The 24,296-nt window shown below is 42.2% G+C and overlaps 3 protein-coding genes across 4 annotated transcripts; all 3 read right to left on the reverse strand.

The window, feature by feature from the left end:
* Positions 1-523: 523 nt before the first annotated feature.
* Positions 524-4,800, reverse strand: clk2b (CDC-like kinase 2b). Its single transcript, XM_026372109.1, has 11 exons — positions 4,735-4,800; positions 4,066-4,156; positions 3,926-3,992; positions 3,719-3,835; positions 3,465-3,631; positions 2,541-2,635; positions 1,795-1,924; positions 1,619-1,701; positions 1,448-1,527; positions 1,211-1,301; positions 524-1,118 (listed from the first exon to the last, which is right to left on the reverse strand). Exons 1-11 carry the CDS (start codon positions 4,798-4,800, stop codon positions 936-938), a joined length of 1,170 nt encoding a protein of 389 aa, XP_026227894.1. The 3' UTR covers positions 524-935.
* A 1,104-nt stretch (positions 4,801-5,904) lies between these two features.
* On the reverse strand, positions 5,905-11,161 carry LOC113170685 (meiotic recombination protein REC8 homolog). Its single transcript, XM_026372881.1, has 17 exons — positions 11,106-11,161; positions 10,257-10,325; positions 10,028-10,170; positions 9,884-9,956; positions 9,685-9,805; positions 9,501-9,588; positions 8,864-8,931; positions 8,696-8,774; positions 8,458-8,578; positions 8,206-8,380; positions 7,505-7,703; positions 7,073-7,263; positions 6,941-6,983; positions 6,569-6,653; positions 6,380-6,469; positions 6,152-6,261; positions 5,905-6,008 (listed from the first exon to the last, which is right to left on the reverse strand). The coding sequence occupies exons 1-17, from the start codon at positions 11,159-11,161 to the stop codon at positions 5,905-5,907; spliced, it is 1,815 nt and encodes a 604-aa protein (XP_026228666.1).
* A 339-nt stretch (positions 11,162-11,500) lies between these two features.
* setdb1b (SET domain bifurcated histone lysine methyltransferase 1b) lies at positions 11,501-21,655 on the reverse strand. Of its 2 annotated transcripts, none has more exons than XM_026373017.1 (25): positions 21,567-21,655; positions 19,951-20,154; positions 19,215-19,378; positions 19,036-19,079; positions 18,671-18,797; positions 18,407-18,568; positions 18,097-18,298; positions 17,844-17,917; positions 17,482-17,672; positions 17,019-17,148; positions 16,626-16,860; positions 16,362-16,475; positions 15,947-16,241; positions 15,561-15,822; positions 14,768-14,858; positions 14,557-14,673; positions 14,262-14,431; positions 13,911-14,135; positions 13,616-13,786; positions 13,332-13,462; positions 13,104-13,123; positions 12,882-13,000; positions 12,532-12,785; positions 12,335-12,423; positions 11,501-11,840 (listed from the first exon to the last, which is right to left on the reverse strand). In XM_026373017.1, the coding sequence occupies exons 1-25, from the start codon at positions 21,581-21,583 to the stop codon at positions 11,723-11,725; spliced, it is 3,726 nt and encodes a 1,241-aa protein (XP_026228802.1). In that variant the 5' UTR covers positions 21,584-21,655; the 3' UTR covers positions 11,501-11,722. The 2 variants fall into 2 exon arrangements, with proteins under 2 accessions (XP_026228802.1, XP_026228801.1); XM_026373016.1 differs by having other exon boundaries at positions 13,893-14,135.
* Positions 21,656-24,296: the final 2,641 nt, after the last annotated feature.

Raw genomic sequence — 24,296 nt, forward strand, 5'->3', positions numbered from 1 at the left:
GCACATGTCCCGTAGATACAGAACATCATCACAGATACAGAACTTACTAAATGATGGAGAAAGGCTCTTGTCATCGTTTAGACAAAACGTTGCTTAAATTAAAACTGTTAAAGCAAAGAATCTTCAATAATACACACGCACACACACACACACACACACACACACACACACACACACACACACAGATTGCAGAAGTATAAGGTCTCATTCAGTCAGACTCACATACGCTGACACTGAGTCTCTCTCAGCTCTGCGAAGGCTGCCAAGAGAAAAACTGGCGAGTGCACACACTCGCTTGCCCTTGTGACCATGCTCTCTGCTGATCTGCACTCAATCAAGATGCCAGAGCAGAAGGCTGCGAGTCAATGGCAGTTGCACGAGGAGTGAGGAGTGAGCGTGATGTGCACGGACGGACTGGGTGATGAGGTGAGAGGCCACAATCCAAACACGACAACAGATAAACTGAATTTATTAAACAACTAAAGAAGTCATTCCATACAAAACACGTTAGAAAAAACACCCAAATTATTGTATTAAAGTGACAGAGCCCTCTAAATGTTAGAGGTAGATCCAGTGTATGTGTCTCTGTGTATTTTACAGTATTTTTGGCATTTTGCAGCAGACTTGATCTACATGTATGCCTTTAAAAGACAATATTCTGTGTTTTTGCATGTTTGAGCCCATTTATTCACATATGTGTATATTTACATTACCAGCAAACCACTGCTTCATGTCCTCTGTCTCGTTTACTTTCTCCGGACCTTCCCAAAACTGCTCCCAACAGTTGTACCCACGACTGTTATCAGTCCATGCCATTGTAGATCTTTTTCAATAAGTCCCTCCTGATTGAAATGAAACATAAAGCGAACATGAACATGATCTGAGTTAAAACGTACAAGCGCACCATGGACGCTACTAGTCCTGTCTATCCAGGGTCATCTGCTCATATCACAGCTGTTCCTCCAGACTTGACTCCGTCCTGGATGAATGAGGGGCAGGAAAAAGGGGTGGCACAGGATGCATGAGGGAGAGATACGATTTGAGGGCTCATACTCCAGCATCCTCTCCAAGAGATCGAAAAACTGCAGGTGTTCTGTCCCGTACGACAACAGATACTTCTGAAGAAAGACAAACCTGGATTAACACTAACATGTTGTTGAAGGCTGCTATGCTAACACATTTAGCTCCTGTTTAAAAGTTTGCAGCTCACCCTTAATGGTTTGCACTTGTCTTTCACATAGCGTCCAGCCTTGGAGCACTCATTCCAGTCCAGACGCCCATGGTGGAAATACTTCTGCTTTCTTAGGGGAAAACACAGTGTTGTCAGAATAAAATAAATGTTTTGAGTGTGTGTGTGTGTGTGTGTGTGTGTGTGTGTGTGTGTGTGTGTGTGTGTGTGTGTGTGTGTGTGTGTGTGTGTGTGTGTGTGTGCTTAGTTTGGCATTACCTGCTCCTTTGGATCATTCTCTGAGGAACTGGTCCTTGTATTCTCTCCATCATAGCAAGATGTTCTTTATTATCATGAGTCTGTAGGTAAATATACTGTAGATGTCAGTAAAGTGAGGTTCATCCTACTTCCTGCATGCTGTTATTCTACATGTATAAACACGCACACAACCTGGAACAGTGTGAAGCCCTCGTAGTATTCAAACAGGATGCAGCCAATACTCCAGACATCACAGGGGTAACTCCATCCCAGCTCTGCAGGAAAGCATCAAGGGACCAAAGCTTCAAACCAGCTAAACGGAACTGACAGCTCCTGGTAACTCCCTGGTTTAAATCAACATCTCTTACCCAGAATGACTTCTGGAGCTCGGTAGTGACGTGTAGAAATGACGGCAGAGTGGTGTTCATGGTCAAAGGTGGCACTGCCAAAGTCAACAAGCCGCACCGTGGTGTCATTTATTCTCCGCTCACTGCATTTCTGAAGGAAGGCAGAGACAGAGGATAATTACAGTTTATTTCTGGCAACTAAACTGCAAGGAAATCTGACAGGACAAGAAACATGAGTGATCAGATAACCAGACATGTTTTCACGGTTTAGTCATATCCGTACCATTAGGAGGTAAAAGTGAAAGTAAGCACAGCTAAAATGCTGGTGAAAATCCCTTATCACACAAGAAAACTGTGACATGTTTTGACATTTTGATAAAAATGCAGCTACCGTCAGCAGCCTTCCAGTGCAGCTGAAGACAGGAAACAGAAATAATGAAGAAAGAAAATGCTAAATACAATTTATGGTGTTCCTAATAAAGTGTGTGTACAGTGGCAAGAAAAAGTATGTGAACTTAATTTAATGGTTTTCTGCATTAAATTCTCATAACATGTGTTTGTTAATACTCGACTTAGATGAAGATCAGATCACATTTTATGTCAAATTAATGCAGAAAACCGTGAAATTTAAAAAGTGGCTGTTTCACAAGTTCTTCTGAGGCAAATCTGCAGTTAAATAAACAACTAAACAGCATCCTCAGTGTTATAACTGCCTTAATGCCCATTTATTTAACAAGCTGATTTTCATGCCTGCAGTTGTTTCTAACCTTCTCAGGGTTGTAGATGAGGGAGTAGTCTGAGTTAACAAAGAGGATGTTCTCTGGCTTCAGGTCGGTGTGAGTCAGCTTGTTTTCGTGAAGAACTGCAGTGGAGACAGACGGACGGGAACAGAAAGTAAATTCAGATATATCAGATGTGAGCTGACGCCCTCCTCTGGTCACATTTCTTTTGCTGGTTTAACACCACGATTTATTACTGAAACAAAATTGTAAACGTGGAAAAGATAAATGTATCGAATATTTGAGAAATATTAAAGATAATAATAATAATAAATTAATAAAGAGTAGTTTATTAAAATAGCATGTAATCTTTGAGTGTCATCTGTGTTGCTCAAAAATCACACATCAAGACTAAAAGTCTGCAGCCCTGCAACAGGAGCAACTCTGTGAGTTTGTACTTACAGGCGGAGTGATAACATACTTAGCAGGTATCATGTTTACCACGTCCAGCATCTCAGCATACAGTAGGAACTAGTTTGCTAATTAGCGCTAAAGGAAAAGTTGATGAGTCATGTTGACTGTAAGCCAACATACAGGACAAAATTAAAGTTTGACCTGATGATGGTAGGAAAGTTTCCCAGTGAGCTGAGATCTGTAAAAACTGTACCTAGATTAAAACTAAACATAAATCCTTCCTGGGATAAATATGCATGTGTTTGCATGTTTATATTTTGTGTAGCTGCTGTGTATGTGTACGTACAATGCACGTAAAGCACTAACTAAATGTACCCTCAAGTGGCTTCATCTTTCACTTTATCCTTATATAACAGTCGCCTTCCCAACATCTACCTGGCTTGTTTGATGCTCTGTCCGTGGGATGAGCTGTGAATAATCTGCTTACTGTCACTGCAATTGATCCAGATGTACAAGAGAAAAAAAAAGAAACAAAAAGGTAGGTGTGATAGGACTCACAGCTGACAGCGTGGCAGATCTGGTGGGCCATGTGTCGGATCTGGTTAAGTGGATATGGCAGGAAGTTGTTTGCCTTCAAGAAGTCAAAGGTGCTGAGAGACAGCAGCTCAAATGAGATGCACACGTGGCCGTAGTAGTTGAACCAGTCGAGCATCTGCACGCAGTGACTGACGGGAAATAAAGAGGGGGAAGATGTATGAGACAAACAAAAAAGAATCATCATAACAAGTTCGTCAAATACAGAAACTACGCACTGTCTGTTGCGTGGATCTTTCTCACTAATCTCCCGCAGAACGTTGATTTCCAGTTGGGCTGCTTCTCTGTATTTCTCAAGGTTCCTAATGATCTTCAGAGCAATTTGACTTCCTCCTCTGTATGTTAAAACACTGTGTTTGAAACCAGCAGGGATCATACATTTAGCAGATGGGTCCAAATTTAAACTTTTCGATGATGCAAATTACCTGCTGTGATCCAAACACTGCACCACCTTCCCAAAAGTGCCCTCACCCAAAGTGTCGACAATCTCATCTGTAAGACAGACTGAGATTAAATCTGGAGCATTTTTACTCAGCCTGCAAAGGTTTGCTGAACTGATACCTACACCTGTCTTCGAGGATGTCCCCACTTTCATAGATCAGGTGACCATTCTCAGCGTCCCTCTCGTTGTTACCTGCAGCTTCACCGCTGCTACGCTGGAAACAAAATCAATGACAAGTGGAGCAAAAAAAGTAAAATGTGGACTGAGATCAACCTGCATCTGTCACAAACAGATTGAGTAACATCTGACCTCTGGACTTAAAGATCAAAGGTCACCAGCTTACACCCGACTAAGACAAACTCGCATGCATATGAATACAGTCAAACAAATCTGCACTGAGGGTGTTTATTTCATGCATTTCTTCAAAACCTAAGTGTCTTAAAGTAGCCATGTTTTTTAAATACATCATGAGCTCAACATCCAGATAGATCCTGATGACCTGAGTGTGTGCTAAACGAGGCCAATAAGCAATGTCAAATGATTTCTGGCCTCTTTGGAAGAGTCTCTATTTCCATCCACATTCTGAGACTGTTATTAATATCAGGACCCCAGCGTGTGCTTAGTGCACAATATGGGCCACGAAAAAGACCATGCACGAAGCAAACACATGTAAAAATGCACAGTGTGCATGTGGTTAGTTAGAAGATGACACTTAAAGTAAAGTGGTGAAGATGATTTCAGATCAAAAGTCAAGCAACATGCAGAGGTAAGAAATGAAGAGGAGATACTCACAGAGAGACAGAGGCAAATACAGTCCAGAAAACCCTTATACAGAGAACACAGTTCTGTCTTTCCCATTATGCAGGAGTGCAGAGCTGCTCAGGGAAAGGACAAGTTCAAGAGGAAGAGCAGAGGATGGAGGAAGGTCGGTGAAAGTGAAGGTGAAGGAGAGGCGGCTTAAAAACAAGACGACGCTGCGGAGTTGTGGAGAGAAGATGCACAGAGGACAGGACAACATTAAAGAACAGAAAAAGTGGAGGACATGGAGATGGAACAAAGTAAAAAATAGCCTGCAGTGTTGTCAGCGGAAACCAGAAACGAAGGAGAGACACAACCTCACAGCGTCCCCACAAAAGTGACAGAGGGAATAAAAACACTAGTGGAATAAAGACAAGTGAAAACCAAAGTAAAACGGATGAAGACAGCCGAAGTACAAGACAAAAACAGAAAGTGAGGAAGGCGACAGACAGAGGGAGATAGCTGAGGCAGATGCTAATAATAAACGTTGCTCACAACCCCCTGAGAAAGTCTTCAGAGGAGAATCAAGATGTGGTCAGCGGGAGTGAAGGAGAGCCGAGAAGGAGGGCGAGGAGGAGGAGGAAGAGGGGGAGAGAGATCTGGTTTCACTTAACTTACTTACTCTCCTCGTTGTACTTCTTAACCCCTGCGACATGTTTTGCCACACCTGTCCTCCTCTGCATGCTGCAGATACCTTCCAACACACGGCGTATGCTTTTCTTTACAGAAATAACTGAGAGAGCTCGTATAAAGCTTTTATTTTGTAGTTTACGTTCAAAGGGACACGTCACTTGAACAGGTGCACGTTTTCCTTCCGGACTGAAATAACATGAGCTTGGATCATTAAAAGTGTTAAAAAATGTAACAATAAAAAAAAGTCTAAATATTCACCTGGAGGATCATAAGGTTGACACAGATTATTAGTCACATCAGCAACGGAGAACATTGATGTTAACCTCATTTAATGACATAAAAACTGCAGGTAAAATGTTTTTAAAACTTCAGTCATTTCAAACACAAGATACAGCTGTAACAAATATTGTGAAATAATCCCACACAAAAGGTTCGACTTTGATGACTATGCTGTATGTAATATAGCGCTTGAATCCAGGATTCAAGATCCAGAACAGGAAGCTGCTGGGGACGTGAACAACCACACACTCGTCACAAAGTCAGCTGTTCCGCTTCGTATTTAGGTCCAGGTAATATCAGGATGTCACCGTAAGGCTCCCTCTGCTCCGCACGCAGCTTCCTGGCAGAGAGTGTCTCTGCACACAAGGCACACACATCAAGTTTAATCCACAATCCATCAGGTTTGTCATTGTTTGAAACGCTGTGCTTAAAATCTATGTCTTTAATGCTGTACCACTAACACTAATCAATCTGATCATAAATGAAACTGATCCTTTACCCAGGAGCCTCTGAAAAGTGGTGCTGACAGTTTTGCGGTTGACCTCTGGTGGCAGCAGAGACTGAAACAGCGCCGGTGCCACTTCATGCTCGGCCAACTCCGGTAACAACCTGAACACAACCAGGAACACGAGCACACAAGTGTGTATCTCCAAACCCGACCACATTAAAAGACTGGGACGAACAAACTGCTCAGCACTGAGAGTGGTGCTGTGTTCACGGGCATTACCCAGGAGACTCTGCTGCTATACTCCCCAACAACTCATCCAACACCTCTGGGATGTCCTGCAGGGTAGAGACAGACCGAGAAACAATGGACCTGCAAACACACACACACACACACACACACACACACGTACATGTAAACATGTTTGTACACACAAATACTGTAGACTCTGCATCTTTCTTTGTAACCTACCCTTCTTTCTCAGATGTCAACATGGGTGAAAGGTCTCGGGACACCTCCCTTTGGTCTGAGCCCTCCAGCGGCAGGGTACCCATGCCTGGACAAACACACACACAGGTTCATAGGACACACTACTCGTTTATTGCATTTCATTCCCCGGAGGCTCGCTGTAACCTTTAACCATAAGCGATACATGCCTAACCCTGACCTCTGACCTTAGCCTCAACCCTGCAAAGGCACAAACTACTTTAGTTTGTGACTAATGCGGCTGCAGCGTGCTGACGACAACAGCTGTTCACAACTAGTTTAAATCTCACGCCCGTCTGTTTCCCATTTGTTTACTGTATTGGTGCAGTTTTGTGTTTTGTTTTGTTTTGTTTTTACCTGAAATATCAAACAATTCAGACTCGGTAAAATCTCTGGGAACCTGTTCACACAGACACAGAAAGTTATTCATATTGTGACAGACATCAATATTAGCACCACAAAAACAAACACCAAAGACACTCTTCACACCTCCTTTGGGCTGACTTCAAGTCTCTCCTCCTCTCTTTGAGCTGCCTCTGCCGCCTCAACCATCTCTCGCTCTCTTTCCTTCTCAGAGTCTGTGGACTCTGGTCCCCTCTCCCCAACCTGCAGGTCCGAGCCAGAGACCGGTGTGATGGTCGCGGCCTGTCTCCATAGAGAGTGCACCTCTTCAGGCAAAACTGCACAGAGCAAAAATTAGCTTTGTGGTTGACTTTTGAAAAAGTCAGTCACAGGTTTTAAAATAGCAGCAGCTGCAGATGAGACGTCTCAGAATAATAAAAATAAATCTGCCATGTATTACACTTTCTATTAATAATATATTATAACAACTTTGAGACAGCACCATCAATAAACTTAATATCAATGTGAAGATTAATGGCCTGTGTTACAATCGCTGCCACTGAGTTTTTATTTACTGACAGGTACAGGGGATGTTGAGGAGGTCAGCAGCGGGGAGCCTTCGGTGAGATGAAGGCGGAGGGAAAGGGGGTCGTCTGGTCTCGATCTGAGTGTCAGCAATCTGCTTCTGCAGCACCTCCTGTGTGAGCTGCGTCTCCGGGTCGAAGAAGACAAGCTGCCTCTTCCTCCTCTTCCTCTTCTCCTCTGGAGTAGGAGCTTCCTGGTGGTTGCATGTAAACTGATCAAAACTGTCCTCAGGATGTCAAATGTTCCAACTCACAACTTTATAGTAATTTGCACTATATTATAGGTGTTTAGTTGTAACTAATAAATAAGAATAATACTACTACCATCCTTTAGATTGACAACAGCATCATTAAAACAACAAACAAATGTAACCACTGGATTGTGTTGTTAGTCTTTTCTTTATTATTATTTTGATGTGTGGGTGAGGAATGAACACATACATACGTGAACATTCTCTCACCCGATGCTTTTTGTTTTCAGCTGTTTGTCTCTTGTCAGGTCACACAGTTCACTTTAACTGACACTAGCAGCAGGTGGAAACAGCTAAAATCTTCTGTTATTAGAATAAAATCATTGCGATTTCTTAATATAAAGTAATTTTTCCACACATCAACAAGTTGAAACTTGATGATTGACAACTGAGTCATGTTTCTCTACAAGGGTGCGGTGCGTTTTCTTTCTCTTGAAGCAGTTACCTCCTCCGGGCTCGGTCTTTCCTGTTCTTTTGCTGCAGACGGTGGGGAGGGGAGCACAGGCACAGAGACTGGAGTGAGCTCGTCTGAGGGGGGTCCAGGCTTCTCCACAGCCAGAGCAGGCTCTTCCTGAGGCAACAACGTGGCATCTTCACTCGGGAGAGGAGTGGGCTGTAATCTGACACGAGCAGAGAGGTAGTCAGTGAACCTGTGTGTTTGTACTGATGTGTCCACATGTGCAGCCGGGTAATTCACTCAATAGTGGATGCTGTGAGCTCCTTCGTTCTCTCTTTCTCTAGGTCTCCCTCCCTTGCTTCCCTCTCCATCTCCCTCTCTTGCTCTTCTGGTGTCACTTCCTCTCTCGCTATCTTCACATCTTCAGTTAGAACAGGTGAAAGGAAGAACAAACATACTATGTAACAACCTTTCTTTCCATTTCACCTCATCCCTTATTGTCTAGGAGAAAAGAGTTCTTCATTTTTTTGTCACTCACCCTCTAGAAAGTGATCTGCTTCAGCCAAGAGGAAATCAAGAGTTTCTGGGTGCTGATCGACAAGGTCCACACCCTCAAACTAACAGGAAGAGGAACAAGGAGAAGGAAAGCGATTATTAAATAGATACAGACGTGCATACGTCTTAGTGTTTCTTTTGACAGCTGTACCTCTGCAGTGGGGATAGCAGCAGGCTCCGTCTCTCTCAGAGTGATGCTGTCTGGAGACGCAGTTATGCCTGAGGATAAAAATAAAAGGCATGACAGTAATAAAAAAAAAAAGAAAAGCCACTATTTCAACACTTCACAAGCTGCTGACACCAGCAGGAGAGGACACAACTAATCAAGCTGCAATTACAGTGCTCTTTTCTGTGGAAGGAAATCCAGCTGCAACACATTTCCTGACACCAGAGCATCAACATCGGCCAATTAGGAGGATGTTGTTGAAGTCGGGCTGCTCTGCCCTGATCTGACCTGTAGCTGCATCTCTCTGCTCTGTGTTTCTGCCTGGATCTGCACAGCCTGACCTTTTTTTACGCCTGTGACTTGAGGCACTTCTGACACACTGCACAAGTCTTTCTGTAGAGCTGCACAGCTGATCAAGTTTTGTATTTTCTCCTCTACTGAAAATACTAATTTCCGTTTGAATATCCAAAGTTATCCTGGCGAAAACATTAAAGTCTGCCCTTCACTGTGTCGTTTAGGCTGTAAAATTAATGAATTATTAATTCGTGAATTGTAAGTCTGCTCGACCTTCTTCAGGCATCTGTTGAAGTAATGTTGTAAATGACTAAACATTATTATATACCACGTTCAGGTTCGGGAGCGGGGGCAGCAGCTGGGATGGTCAGTTCAGGAGGCTGAGGAGATGCTTCTCTCAGATACTCTTCAGCCAGCTGAGAGAAGCACAGTTTAAATATTATTCAATTTGTACATCCTTTTACAAACACAGGCTAAAAGTTCATGTTCTGCTTTGAGCTTGTATTTAGTACCTGTATCAGTTTACTGGGACTTGGCATGGCATATGACATGTCCATCACTCCAAACAAAGGGTCTGGAGCTCCTTCTGTCTCCTCCAGCAGGGACAGAGCATTCGGCAACACCAGAGCTTGTCTGACAAAGACAATTAAAGAGTTAGTTTGTGCTTGTACAATCAGGGGAATACAGTAGAAGCTGAGCAGCTGTTCCCACCTGCTCCCATCCATATCAATATTCTGGGTCGTCCTTTGTTTCAAAAGTTGGCTCACGATGAAGTGGAGTTCCTCTAAAAAGGACACAGGGTCAAGTGCGCTCGCCTCAGCATCTCTTACCTGCAGTGTGCTAATTATGTCTTACCCAGGAGAATAGCACACTGGCGGTGGAAGACCACGATGACGCCATACTGGAGCTGGGAGGAGAGGTAGAGGGAGAAGCGAGGCCGTGGCAGACCTGGATGAGGTGGCGGGACCCGCTCCAGCACATAGTTCATGATGTCCTCGCTGCAAGGCATGGGGTTTTATTGCATCCGGAGGGCTCACTGCTCAGCCAATGATTAAATGTGAACATGACTTAGAGAAGTTCCTACCAGGTGCTTTTGATGTTCACTTTTAGGAAATCCCGGCGAGGGACTCTGATACCTTTGGTAGCAACCAGCCTGAAATGGGAACAGGACGTGAAGATAACATATAAAACGTTTTGATTTGATTGGAGTTGAACTGGCAAATACCAAAAACTCTCATCTGCTCTGTGTCCTAGTTTCTCAAAGTAAACCGAACCACACACAGATGAGTTTCAGTGGCCTGTTACTGACACAGCTGGAGACAAACTGAGCAAAGATCAAATGACAACAATTACTTCATGTGTTTTTGCATATGAATAAAGCATCACAGCATTTGTGTCTTGCAGTGTTGATCATCAGTCTATTAGCAAGGAGTGCATGGATTAGAATAAACTGTACAGCTGCTGATCCATGTCCAGACTTACTGTGTCCTGGTTTAGCGCCAAGTTTCACAGTTGCATTTGCACTTGAAGGTCTTTTTTTTTTTTTGTCATCTTTGACCTTCAAAGCTGTTGCCTTTTCTCTTGGAAACTTCAAAGGCTGCATGTTTTGGCTCCTTTGCCACAGTTTCTTTTTTTTTATCCTTGTCACTGACGCACCTGCAGCCTGGCACCTTTTTTCCAACATGCAGTAGCTGCGTATGAACCCAAAACGACTTCACACGTGAACAAATATTCTAAAAATGTAAAATTTACTAAGAAACAACACTGTTGGGCAGTCTGCATACATTAGATCATTTTTCCACAGAGGAACAAAGTCTCCTGGGTTCAACTCCCCCTGAACTAACGTGCAGCACATGACGGGATGAGGCTTCACCTGCGGAGACTTAGGATGTTAAAGTCGATTTAAAAAATAATAAGGAACATTTTTACTCACCAGATTGTAGAAAAACATCCAGTATGACGTTTTAAAACTGTGGGGTAGTAAAACATTTTAGCAAATGTTCCTGAAAGTCACTCAAATGATGATGCTGAGGGTAAAGTACGCGGACTGACTCTCTGTCGAGTGCGCGCACGGAGGCGACTGTTCGTCGGCTTGTTTCTTGTCACTGACACAAGCTGATTGGTCGATCACACACTCGGTTTGGATTTGATCTATCACGATTCAGATGGTTTGCTGATCGTTTAGCACTTTCTGGGTTATGGTGCAACATGATCAGTATGAAACATCCCGTAGAAACACTGTAGCTGCTTTAATGTAATGGTTGAAACTTCTTATTTGTGAGATCGATGGTGTCTCAAAAATGAGCAAATGCAGGAGCTTTGGTTCAATGCAGAAAATCTGATTTTATTCAGGTGTAAAGAAATGAGGCAAGGATAAAATAATACAGGGCATGTGTTCATAAAAAATAAAGGCAACAAAAGCAGCTGTAATAAAATTTAGAATTCAACAAAAAAAAAATAAACTAAACCCAAAGTTACAGTGTTGAAGGGACCTCTCTTTACGTTCCTACAGATGAAGCACAGACGGGAAAAGTCCAGGTCAGCTGTGGATCACAGCAGTCTTCCTCTGCATTCAGTGGATCCACAGCAGCAGAGCAGCACTTTACCCTCCACGCTGCCCACCTCATAGTTGTAGTCCCAGGTCAGCTCTGTGCCGGCCCGGATCCGCCTGCACACACACAAGCAGGACAAGAGCTCAACACACTATAGACAATCAGTACGCAGAGTGCACTGATCCCTGTGTGAGTGGGTAAATTAAACAGTAAAGCGCTTAAGAGAAAAGACGTTTATGGATCCAGTTCATTAACATCAAGTTCGAATTAACTCAAGCACATTTTACCAAACACTACAGAATAGATCATCGTCATACAAGCCACTGAATGACACAGTAGTGCCACCCTAAGGCCGTGTCCAGGATTATGTAGAAAATGAGCTCGTTAGCTCTTTAATTGAATCAAACTACTGCAAAAAGGGTTGATTTCACTTGCCCCAGGGGTCTAGGCTCATCCATGTTTTCTCTTCTTCATATCGACTTCACCCATTTATTAAAGGTAAAATGTCAAAAATACACCACACAAAGTTTGGAATCAACAAAAGCACTGAACATCTGTCACATGATGATGATATCTACGTGACAAACTGGACATTTGTGTTAAAACTCACTTGCTGGCAAAGAACGCCACCCAGGGAAACCTCAAGTCATGTGTGTCCACAAACACATTCTGGACGAAAAGGTTAGGACTACAGCTGTGCTGTAATATAGAGAAGTGACAGAGACGACACAGCCAGAGATCAACACATGGGACCAGTTTTTAAAGAGGCATCAGATACTGCGATTGATGCTCTGCTGAAATACTTACATTGAGGTATCGCCCAAGGTTGCCTTCCAACTTGGCATCTATAATGTAGCACGACTCTTCACCATCAAAGAACTGCCGGGTGTTTTTAGGAGTGTTGTCCCCGCCTGCTCCAGTCTGTCCCGGCTGTCCTGCTTTCCCCTGGCCCCCCGGTCCTCCCCCACCTCCGGCTCCACTCGTTTTGACCATTAGACTGTGGCTGCCCTTCAGGGCGATGCCACGTGTAGATTTAACTGCTACTTGTTTCTTTGTCACACCTGAGTCAGAAGAGCATCAATAAAAAGATAAGAACAAAAACAGTTCAAACCACGTTGTCGTTGTCAGTGTGGTGTTCTTAAGTTTTTCTTCTCTACCTGTGGTGACTTTCTCTCTCTCCTTGTTGTCCTCAGATCCCGAGCTGATGGTCTGAACATCGTCGCTGTCAGAGAGAGTCATCACATCCTGCTTCTTCCCTGTTTCTGCCTTCACCTGACTGTAAGAAACACTGGATTAATCTTAGCACTTAGAATAGGTGTGATTATTGATCACAGAGCATTGCTGTTAAAGAAAAGTATATTTTGGCCAGTCCAACACACCTCTTGCTGTCCCCGGGTTCCTGTGATGAAAAATAAGATAAGAAGGCTTATTGATTATTTCACATCATTGCACTGTTATACAAAATCCCCTGAGATAAGAGTCACTTTTCATTATTTATCCACTTACAAAACAAAAATCATAAATCTAAGATGGAAGACTTGGTTCTGTATGAAATGCTGCAGTTGTTAAATAAAAGGCTGTGCTTGCTTTATCTACTCTGAACTCACCTTCTTCAGGCCCTGGCTGGTGAGCCAGGAAGTCACTTTGCTCTTCCCCGACTCCTCCGGCATGGACGGTGGCTTCTCATCATCAGTTCCCCTGGCTGACACACTCAGTCCATCTTTACTGTCTTGACTCCCTGGGGCAGTGTGAGGTTAATCAATAGATATTAAAAGGCTTCCATATAGACCTAGAATTAATTACCTATCAATCTTGGGGCAGCTAAAACAATTTTTAGAGCAACATGGACATAATCAAAAGAAAAGACTTTAGACTTAAATAAGTGTCTCACCTTCCTTGTTGCCCTTGACCTGACCACGTGTGGTGTAACTCCTCCACACTGAGCTCGAGCTGTAGTAATTATCCTTCACAAAAGTGTCATCTGAACTGTCGCTTTCATCTTCACTCTTAGAGTCTTTGTCATCGTCGTCATTGCTGTCGCTGGATGAGCTTGAGCTTTGGTCTGTGACAGGGAAAAAAAAAAAATCACATGGAGAACGAGAAGTCAGGAAAACTGAGAATCCACCCATGTATCTTATTACCTATTAGAAACTGCCTTGATCTCTCACCTTTGGATTCAGACTCACCCTTCCTGTGCAGTCGGCCAGTAGAGTTGGCCGATACTAAAGCAGATGGCTGAATTTTTATCCTGGAAAGGTCTACGCCACTCCCCTCGCTGTCCGAGCAGTGAGCCTCGCTCTCATAGCCTTCCTTGAAGTTCTCCACACTCTCTATGTGATCCAGGTTGGCGAAATACTCATCACCCATCTCTAGACCTTCTTTGTCAGCGAAGTCATCTGTCAAGATTTTACCTGGGAAAAGTAAAAGTAAGTGAAAACGAATAAGTCATAATGTGTTAGAGTCGTTATTAATAGAAGCATCTTAACAAATGTACAGTCTGTGTGTCTGTTTTAAATCACTCTGTTTCTATTCCTCACCAGCATAGATGCAGACAAAAGATCCCTTAGCCACATCATCTAGACAGCGGATGCCCCATCCTTTGTTCTGGGTCTTGAAGAGTTGAAGACGCACCTGCAGGCCATGTTGCACCAGCCGGTTGGTGCACATCTGAACACAACATTTGCACCTCTTATTACATTCGTAGATCCTGAGAATCACAAAAAAAAAAAACAACAAGCAGAAAAGAGAGATGATCATTTAACTTGTATATCTAACAGTAATTATCTTCTTATGATGTTAGAAGTCTTGGGAAGTGCTACGGTTAAGTCTGACCCTGTGGGCAGGCACTCCTCTAATCGTTTGTGTAAATATCCAGCATTTGGGTTGATCTGTCCCCCCGGTGTACAGGCTGTAGCTTGAAGGGTCAGCTGGTGACACGAGCATTTGGACCTGTAATTAAAACATAACTAAGGCATGGCTTTAGAACGTCCTCAAGGGGAGGAACATGAAAAATGATGGGTCATGGGTGAAGAGCTTCACTGACTTGTCTTGACACCCGTCAGTGCATTCACACCCGACCAGGAAATCTGAACTGGTGTTGATGAATACTCCATCTTCAGGAATACGTTCTTTACCTTGAAGAGAGAACACTCTATTAATCTCTATACAGAGGCAAACACTTCTTTTGCATTCACTCCAACGTGTAAAAATTAAAGGGCAATTTCACAGATTTTCAACATGCTTCCTATGGTTCTAATTTGAGGGTAAATGTCAATGAATGGTATTAAATAGCCCTCTTTTTTCCCTAAATTAAATATATCTCTGTATCTTTGCAGAAATATATCTTAAGACAGCACTTTGGTACATTTCACAACAGCCTGACAACACTTGCATGATATCTTTCACGATAACCTTTATGAGCACAAACATTTTTTCAAAACAAATGTCAAACAAGCATAATACAGATGATGCTAGATGTTGGTGCTGAATACTTATTTTTATTATATGCTAGTCTAACAATTATGATCTTGATGAATAATGTGGTTGATAAAATATCAGAAAATAATAACAAATGCATGAAAATCTGAATGTTGTAGAACCCACAGTGATATCATCAAATGGCTTCTGTGAAGATTCACAGTAATCCAGGTTGTAATTGTCCCTAAGGTGCAGTTCTATTGCAACTAACTGTAATTTAGACGAGAAAAACTATTTAAATATTTTGCTTGAAAAGTAACTTAAAAGATTAATTATCTAGCAAATTGTCTGTCAAACTGTTCTGTAGGCTGACAACCCTGAGCCACCCTTCTTCATCCCCATCTGAATGTAGTTCTTACTGTAAGCTACTTTAGGCGGCGGCGTGGAATCGATCTCATTGACACAGGAGAGTGGGATGTCCTCTTTTCCACCGGTGATGTCTGGAATGTAATAGAATGGCCTCTGCGGTTGGAAGGGCCGGTCCACGAGTACGTAGGGATCGAGACAGAACATCTCTAAGAATATAAAGTCACAGCGTGTCTGGAAGAGGTAGTGCTGGATTTCTGCCATGTTACGCAAACAGAGGCCACAAGGAGCCTTGTAGATCACATGGAAAGACATCTGTGGGTGGAGATGTAAAAGGTGTAGTTGAACAATTCTGTTTTATTGCAAGGACGTCACAAGACGTACATAAAAGCAAATGTACGTATTTTATTGCCCTCTGTCATGTTGTTGTACACTTTACCTTTCGGTTGACTTTGCGTCGTCCTGTCATACGTCTGAAATCGTACAGTAAGGGTGTGAGGAGGGGGTTCTTTCCTCTGTGTATGTCTGGTTTTGCAGGTCGGACACGATTCAGACAGGCGGGCTGACATGTGTGAGCCAGGTAGAAAATGCGGTCTGTTGGGGCTCGATACGAGGGCTGATGTGGGATGACTGCCATCGGATGGGTGATAGGAGGGGCAGGTTGAGAAACAGAGGGCAGTTGTCGCTGTGTAAAGGTGGATGTAGGAGTATTTGGGGTATTCAACATTCTTCCACTGTGGATTAAAAAACAAATGACAGAAATAGAGAGATGAGAAGTTACATTTGAGAGTAACAGAGTTTCTAAGAAGGTCCACTTTCTACAACCCTTCTTCTCATAGTATAAAGAAACTCACCCAGGCAGGTTGCTGGGACTGGAGGAAAGAGACTGCATGACTTTGGAGGCATGTGTGCCCCCCACCCCTGGGACAAAAGGAGAAGTGCTCTTCTTTGCCATCTGATGTTTATTGCTTTAAGAGAAACAGGCATTCAGTAAATACAGATTTTTCATTAACAAACATAAAGGGGTCTGAAAAGTTAAAATAATAGTAATTTCTGAACCAGATTTTACATTAGCTCATGCTTTTTGATCGGTTATGTGTTCAGCAGGCATCACTCACTCGATGCGTGGAGGCTGTGCCGGCTGCTGAGGCTGCTGAGGCTGCTGAGGCTGCTGAGGCTGTGCAGCCGGAGGGCTCTGTTGTGTTTGTTGGAGCTGTGGGGGCTGTGGACGCTGTTGATTTTGTGGTGTCTGCAACGGCTGGCTGGTTGGAGTCGGCGGTGATTTGACAGGGGAGGCTCCAACATGTCCATCACTAGTGTACTGAACTACTGGGCCTTTACTTCTCAATGCCCCTGGAGATTACATGGAAATGAGTAAAAAAACAGTATAGTATAGTAGTAGTAGTAGTAGTAGTAGTAGTATAGTAACATGGTATATATTAGTTTTTGGCTGTAGAACACTTTTTATAGACACATTTTTGTGTTGATACAGCTATGTGTGAGTACATTACCCATGTTAGGTCGTGTCCTCTGCTGTCCTGCCAGCTTCTTCTCCTGGGTGTTGGCTGTGGTCATCTTCAGGTTAAACATTGGCTCCAGTCTGGTGGAGCCTCTGTAGATCCACTCACTCCTCTTATCATCCTGATCAACAATAAGTAACAGCTTTTTATCTTCCAAATGCTGTAATGATCAGTCAATAAGAATCCAGTATTGTACCCTACAGTAACACTGTAGGGTTGGGTCATTTATTGACATTTTAAGGTACACCGGTCTTTTCATTTTGCCTGATTTCATTGACTAGACTTTGCACACTCTTCACTCCAATTACCTTTTGTCCATGTTCTTAGCATATACAATGATTTGTTTATTATGAATTAAAATAGATTATATTTGTTCATTAGTGTAACTTAGATGAAGAGCTGCACATGTTTTACACAAACTGACAGACAGACATTTAAATGTATGCAGACATACCAAAAAAAGGATCTTGACCAAGCTGCCGTCCACCTCCTCCACTTTGCTCTTCCACCAGGTCCCCTCCCACTCTGTCTTGATAATCTGGCCAACCTTTAGAAGCACCATAGGTCTGCTGGGATAAGCAGTGATGTACTCCTCAATGAAGTCTCGACATGATGCATCTTCAATGTCCTCCCAGGTATGCTTTACTGTGAAAACAACAACCGTCTTGCTCTTTTATTCATCCATTAACAGCATACCTTTTTTAATCGGTAGGTTATGCATCCAGTACAACATTTACATTTTAAAGTGGGTAGAAATTACTTTGTTTTACGCTACATCAGAAAAAAGCAGGAGAAGACACAAAAGTGACGGCTTACATGGTCGACAAACGGGATGCAGCTCAGGTAATGTCACATATGAAGCATAGCCATCATCAAAAAAAATCAGAAACCTAAAACACAATGAACAAAAATATGAACAGCCTGACAAATTAGCAAGTTACTTTAATGTAGAAACATTTATCTTAGGTATCTGACTGTTATTGATATCAAATATGCAGTATAGGTCTGGCTCCAACAACAACCAATAAGCAGAAGCTATCACACCCATCTTGTTTCTTAGTCCACCCACCTCATGCGGTTCTTGTTGTTGGGCATCTCTGCTACTATTCCAGCATAGAGCCACACCAGGTTTCCATCCTTGTACTTTGCAACTACACGGGCTCCGACGTACAGATTCTCCAGAGTTGGGTTATAGTCGAAGGCCACATGATTTCCAGAGAGCAGACTCTTTCCTTTATCAAACTTCACTTTGTACTTGAATATACCATTTCCTAAACATGGACAGAGGATTATTAGCTTTAATGACAGAGCACAACAAGAATATCCAGGCAGGACATCCTGAATAAAATAAAAGTAGTCGAATTGTTCTAGTAACACACCAACAGGATTGATAGCGACCAGGGTGCCTCTGTGCCAGGTCTTGGTACGTTTCTTTCCCATAATGCTCATCCCGATTCGGAGCTCATCTTCTGGCATGTTTGAGTTTGGCCTGGTCATGGACTGAGACGGACCCTGGGACACAAACACTGCTGGTGCTGGACCTTAAATATGTGGAGCGCAGAAAAGCCACAGACATCAAATATAATACCCTTACACAGGTACGATTGATTGTAACAGTACCTATGCAGAGTATGTGTGCTCACCTGACTGAGCTGAAGCCTGTCCTGGAGATCGTAGCAATGAAGCACCCGGTGAAGGCTTGTTGACCATTTGGGCCAATTTCTGCACCTGCTGAGAGGTTTTCTGTAGAGCCGTGGATACATCTTTTAACTGGAAACACAAATAAACAGGACGTCCATCATCATTAAACTCATGCAAATTTCCAGATCTTGTCTCAACTGCTCCTCTGCCACCTTACTAAAACTGTATTATTTAGTTTAAAAGTGGACGTCAGAGTATCACATAAAAACGGTTTTAGAGAAACACAACAATTACTGAAAACACAAAAACTGTGACCAGGTAAAGTGGAAATACAGAACAATACAAAGAAGCTTTTCGTTGCTCTCACCACTGGATCTTTGCCAGGATGGACCGGTTTCTTTGGAGGAACCACTGAAACATTATGAGAAAAACAAGAGAAACGGATATTAAATATTTTTTTACAATAAACGTCCATCATAAGCATTAATTGTTTTCACGTTACAGTAGCAGTGACTGAAAACAACATGTGAAAACTGCACTACTCACAACAGCCAACAGCAATTACATCATCGTCGTCATCGTCGTCTATCTCGATGACCTCAGAGGACAACACTCTTCCACCTCCCTCATCTTCTGAGCTGCTCTCTCGGTACACAAGACCGTTCTTATGGTAGGTGGCCCTCACCAATCTTTCACACTCTGATATGGACCTGAGGAAGTGAAGGAAGGAGGGAAAATATGAGCCTTTGAGAAACAAACACTAACTGTTCAACTCAGGATGTACTGATGTGGTCTGGACGATCTTTATCAACATAGATTCTGTATTTTTAAATTCTTCATCAGTACATATATTCAGGGTTTCCACTGCAGAACACAAAAACCACATCATGAACTCTTATTGCCAATTTGGCAGAAAATATGACAAATAGTCACAGATAATCTTTCAAGTGGAGTCATGAAAGTTGTCATGAGATATAGATTAAAAACATCTCATTTTTATTATGAAAACTGTGTAATTATGCATTATGCGAACCGAGCATCACTAGATGCTGTGTGCACTAAACTCTTCCCATAATATGTTTATTGGAAAATATGACAGCTGCTTACGGTTTATCTGAAGCTGCTCCCTCGTCCAGTCCGTGTTACCTGATACATTTTCCATGTCATGCATGAAGCTTCAAATAAACAACTGGCTTTTACACAACAACAACGCTAACTCTCTTTATGGACTAAAAATAAACACTCCACAATAAATAAAAGCAATAGGTTGATTGCTGCTCACTTGTTGGCGTCTTTGAGAAGCTTCTCTGTCATTGCTTCCTCCTCCTCTTTCTGCTCCACCCATTCTTTCAGCTCCGTCAGCTGCACCTTTTTCTTCTGCACAATCTCACTCTTCTCCACAGCATCTTCAATCCACTTCTTCAGCTCATCCAGAGAAACGCCCAATTCTTCCTCCAGACTGGAGTCCCAGCCATCAACCTCCATTCTGAGGAGGATGTGTAAATACAGTTTTCAGAAGGAACAGTCATCTGTTTCCTTTTAACGACTAACAGCACAACAAGATGTTTCTGCATTTGAAAACCTAATATTGCTTCAGTTCAGCATTTCAATTCCTTTTACATTTGGCAACCTGTAGTTTTGTCAACGTATAATAGGCATGTCCTAACGACCATTACGATTACTTTTTGTACCTTATTATATATATATAGAGAGAGAGAGACACATGCACGCAGACAAATAAACACCTAAATACGCAGGACCTTTGCAAATATTTGGTGGGCACCTTATTAATTAATGTTCTACTTCTAAAAAACATTAAAATAAGTTGTTGCAGGTATTTGGCTAAACTACATCTCAATAAAAGAGATTTGATAATGACAATGAGCAAACTGTTTTTTGTACATGCTCACAAACTTTATTCTGATTTGTATCTGATCTGCACAAAATTAAAAGCAAAATGCAAAAGTGTTATTTGACACAGTGCACTTTTATATCAGTACAGGTAGGATTAACATCAGAAACAACACCTCTCAAACTATCCCAACATAAGTTCATCCCTAAACACTGATGAATAAAATTCAAATCACTTTAGCCAACTTTTTAATCATGCTAAAAACGCTGATTTGTTTTGCATTTACAAGACCAACACATGTTGTGAAACATAAACAATGAGCATTAGTGCGTCCCTTGAAGTGTGAGGGACTCAACAGCACAGACTGTCAGTGTCAGTGTCAGTGATTCCTCCATATTTGTGTGATGACACCGTACGTGGTCCTCTGTGATGGAAACACTAGATCCCTACATTTAGCTATCTAAGCCTCTAATAGCATCCCCTCGTAGAGCAGGGCTGCAGGTTAAGACCTTGCACAAAAGACAGAGTTGAAACATGTGCACACACCTCTGTCTGTAGCATGTTATTGCATTTGTTGCAAAGTGCATTCTCCAAATGAATACAACAGAGCTGGTACTGATAATGCACATAGCTATTTATACTGCAGGTATGGAAGTTAACATTAAATGTAATGAAACGGTGACACTTGGAATTGCAGAGTAGTCTGCTGCTGGTTAGCACAACAACAGACACACTGGAAACAGATTTCCCATTATTCTACCGGTTTAGCTTCCGATGATGAAGTAACTGGTATCTTAGCTCACCACAACATCATTGCCACTTCAACATCAATAATTCTGGACAAGCACGGAAGCTAAAAGGAAACAAACTGAGGTTTCATACAAGGCTAGCATGTTAGCATTGCATTAGCTTGGAGAGTATTTCATCTCCTCACTGACTGATGCTAATGTCACGAAAACAAACAACGCTGTGGTCTCCACTGCTGCTCCAAAACACAAAAGACCATACAACTAACTCTTCAATCAGACAAGGTAATCATCACTCACGCCTCGCTGTTCTCCATCCTGTTTGTTGCGAACTTTAACGATAGCTAGCTAATTCTACCTGCTAGCTACAATGAGGAGAGCGTGCTTTGCTTGCCGGCGTACTCGAAGTGGGCGGTGTTTGGTTCACGAATACATTCTGTGAAATCTCCGCCCACCTGGGCGATCGAGGTTTCTAAAAACGTGCTCTTATCCCCATGATGCAGTGCACAGTCCGTACAGAGGCTCATAGGTTCCCATCGTTTAAAATAATAATAATAATAATAATTCCCCACCATTATTTAACTCTTAATCTTTTTCACGGTCAAGAATAAAGAACGTTTCAACTTAATAAAACTTTTATTAAAAAATCGCATTCAAATGTTTGTTTGTTTTGTGTTTCATGTTAACTCCACAAAACTTCTTATGTATTTTAACTGTGGGGCGTTCACTGACACATTATAAGCGAAGTTTGTTTCCAGTGTTGGATTTACTCATTTGAGTCTATGTTTTAAACCATTCACTCCCAAAACGTATTTATAGCTCCTTATGACCAGAAAATTAAAATCTATAAAACAAATACTTTCATATAGTTTTATGACATACTTTGAGTTATTATACCACTTTTTGTATTATTCCTCTGCAGTTGTACAATTACTTTGCACTATGCATATAAATCCTGGCCCTTTATCCATTTAGCTAATTCTGTTGTTCCAATTTCTGCAGTGATGATTCAGCCTCTATCCAAAGACCCACGAACAGTGACAACAACACTGCTACCAACAAATGCTACAGCTTTAAACACATCAAAGCTTGTGCAAACTCTCAAAAACATTGTGATAGAATTTGGGGAAATGAAGCACACATCTGTTTTAGATTACAGTTCAATCACTGAGACCTTTGACACATCTGCGTTCTATTACTGAGGAGTTCAGGGTTTACAGCTTTTATGTATCAAAGGGGTTTTCTTACAACACAGGCTACATTTTGTTTTATTAGAGTACATTCATTTTAGTTTGGTGCATCTATTAAACTGGCAACTGAGTTTATAATCTCTGGGGTCTCATCTGTGATTCTCATTTGTTTGTATGTTGGGTTGCCACAAGGTGCATAGTGCTGAGTGCCTCCCAGGGTTTAAACAAGCTCCTGAAGACTTTCTCTGTCACATTTTAACAATACAATGTTCATCATAAGCACAGATAACACATATTGTGTGATGTGCATACTTACATCATTTGAAGTTGTTCTACTAATGGTTTTTCCTCCCATCGGATTGGTAAAAACTACAGAAGTTAACACAGGGTCAAAAACAACTCCATAACCCTGACCTCAAGGAAAGCCTCAAATATTTAGTGGCTTGTGGCAACAAATCTTTGTCACCCCATCTCGACAGTAGGAGTAAAAAGCAGTGTTTGTTTTCTTTAATAACCCTTTGCTCTGTGGTCTCTGTCAGTCCTCTGTTTGCTCCTCCTGGTATATGGTGACGGAGATGGCACTGTAAGGGTCCAGCACCATTTGAGCACAGCGGACTATGGTCACTAACAAGAAGAAGCAGAGGAGGAAGAAGAAGAAGAGGGCAAAACCAAGATCTACGTCCAAGTCCAGCCTGGCCACAGGGAGGATTGGTGGGTCCATGTTGAAAGATCCACAAAATTCGAGGAAAGATGTCTTATCTGTTCCTCTGGTAGTTGACTCTGTTGATGCTCACAGAGAATCCATCATGTTTCTGAGAATTCGACTCTTCTGTTTTGTTCCTCTGTGTCATGATCCCTTTTTTTCTTCCCTGCATTGACACCTACTGTTCTCCCAAGGGTAAGATGGACGAGTGGACACACAGAGCCCCATTTGGCACCTGTGTCCTGAATTAATAGTTAATAAAGAGTTTGGTAACAATCAGGTCGTTCCTCTCTTAGGCACCTCTCTGGTCTGTCCAGATGAGACCTTTACAGAAGATGACACCTTAACAGGAGTCACAGGATCCCTGGTCAGTACAAGGTGTACATACATGTCAATGTAGAGAAGGACACGGTTATACACAAGTTTTTACAGCTCTAAAATTCACACAGTGTGTGTATGTTAAGATACAGACATGTACACAGAATCACTTAGGTAAACCTACACACAATGTCCACACAATGTTTTAAATATTATGTAAATGTGAGACACAGGAAAAACAGGTTGAGAAAGAGGATATGATGCCTTAGTGGCAATCTAGTTGAGAGGGGTTGGAAACTGATCCTGGCAAAAAACGAAAACGAAAAAAAAAAAAAGGTGCACGTATTTTGATGCCACTACACACAAGCGAAGAGTAAAGTGACTCAGCAGCTACAGCCAAACATGCCAGTCACGTGGAATCCAAACAATTCAATTCAATCAATTGAATTCAGTTTATTTATATAGCACTAAACCACAACAACAAAAATCTGAAGGCACTTTACATAGTAAGGTTAAAACCTTACAGAATCACATGGAAACTACAACTGTATGCAGAGTTATACAGAAGACCAAAAAACTCCTTTATTGGCAGAAACGTCTACCTCGACGAGTTGGAGTGGATGAAAAGAGGAGACAAAAAACAAAGTAAACCTCTGACCAGTTCTACCACAAACGAATTCAATCCATTTTCACCACCGAGCTCAAAAGAGAGAGCGATGGATGGACGGAGGCGGAAACTGATCTCGGTAGACCGTCACAGATCTCTTCCCTTTATGGCTACATTGACGCTGAATGGGGAGAGAAAACAGATACAGGCTA

The sequence above is a fragment of the Anabas testudineus genome, chromosome 16 (genome assembly GCF_900324465.2).
Source record: "Anabas testudineus chromosome 16, fAnaTes1.2, whole genome shotgun sequence".
NCBI classification, from domain to species: domain Eukaryota; kingdom Metazoa; phylum Chordata; class Actinopteri; order Anabantiformes; family Anabantidae; genus Anabas; species Anabas testudineus.

Excerpts from the sequence above, each read along its gene's own strand:
- clk2b (XM_026372109.1), bottom strand. The coding sequence starts at position 4,800 with ATGGGAAAGACAGAACTGTGTTCTCTGTATAAGGGTTTTCTGGACTGT. Across the intron at positions 3,632-3,718 it reads AAAGATCCACGCAACAGACA|TCACTGCGTGCAGATGCTCG; the intron begins GTGCGTAGTTTC and ends ATTTCCCGTCAG. Across the intron at positions 1,302-1,447 it reads AGAATGATCCAAAGGAGCAG|AAAGCAGAAGTATTTCCACC; the intron begins GTAATGCCAAAC and ends TTTTCCCCTAAG.
- LOC113170685 (XM_026372881.1), bottom strand. The coding sequence starts at position 11,161 with ATGTTTTACTACCCCACAGTTTTAAAACGTCATACTGGATGTTTTTCT. Across the intron at positions 9,957-10,027 it reads CCAGTGTGCTATTCTCCTGG|AGGAACTCCACTTCATCGTG; the intron begins GTAAGACATAAT and ends TGTCCTTTTTAG. Across the intron at positions 6,984-7,072 it reads TTGAAGTCAGCCCAAAGGAG|GTTCCCAGAGATTTTACCGA; the intron begins GTGTGAAGAGTG and ends CTGTGTGAACAG.
- setdb1b (XM_026373016.1), bottom strand. Across the intron at positions 17,149-17,481 it reads TGGTCAAGATCCTTTTTTTG|GATGATAAGAGGAGTGAGTG; the intron begins GTATGTCTGCAT and ends ATTGTTGATCAG. Across the intron at positions 13,001-13,103 it reads GAACCCGGGGACAGCAAGAG|TCAGGTGAAGGCAGAAACAG; the intron begins GTGTGTTGGACT and ends TGTTTCTTACAG.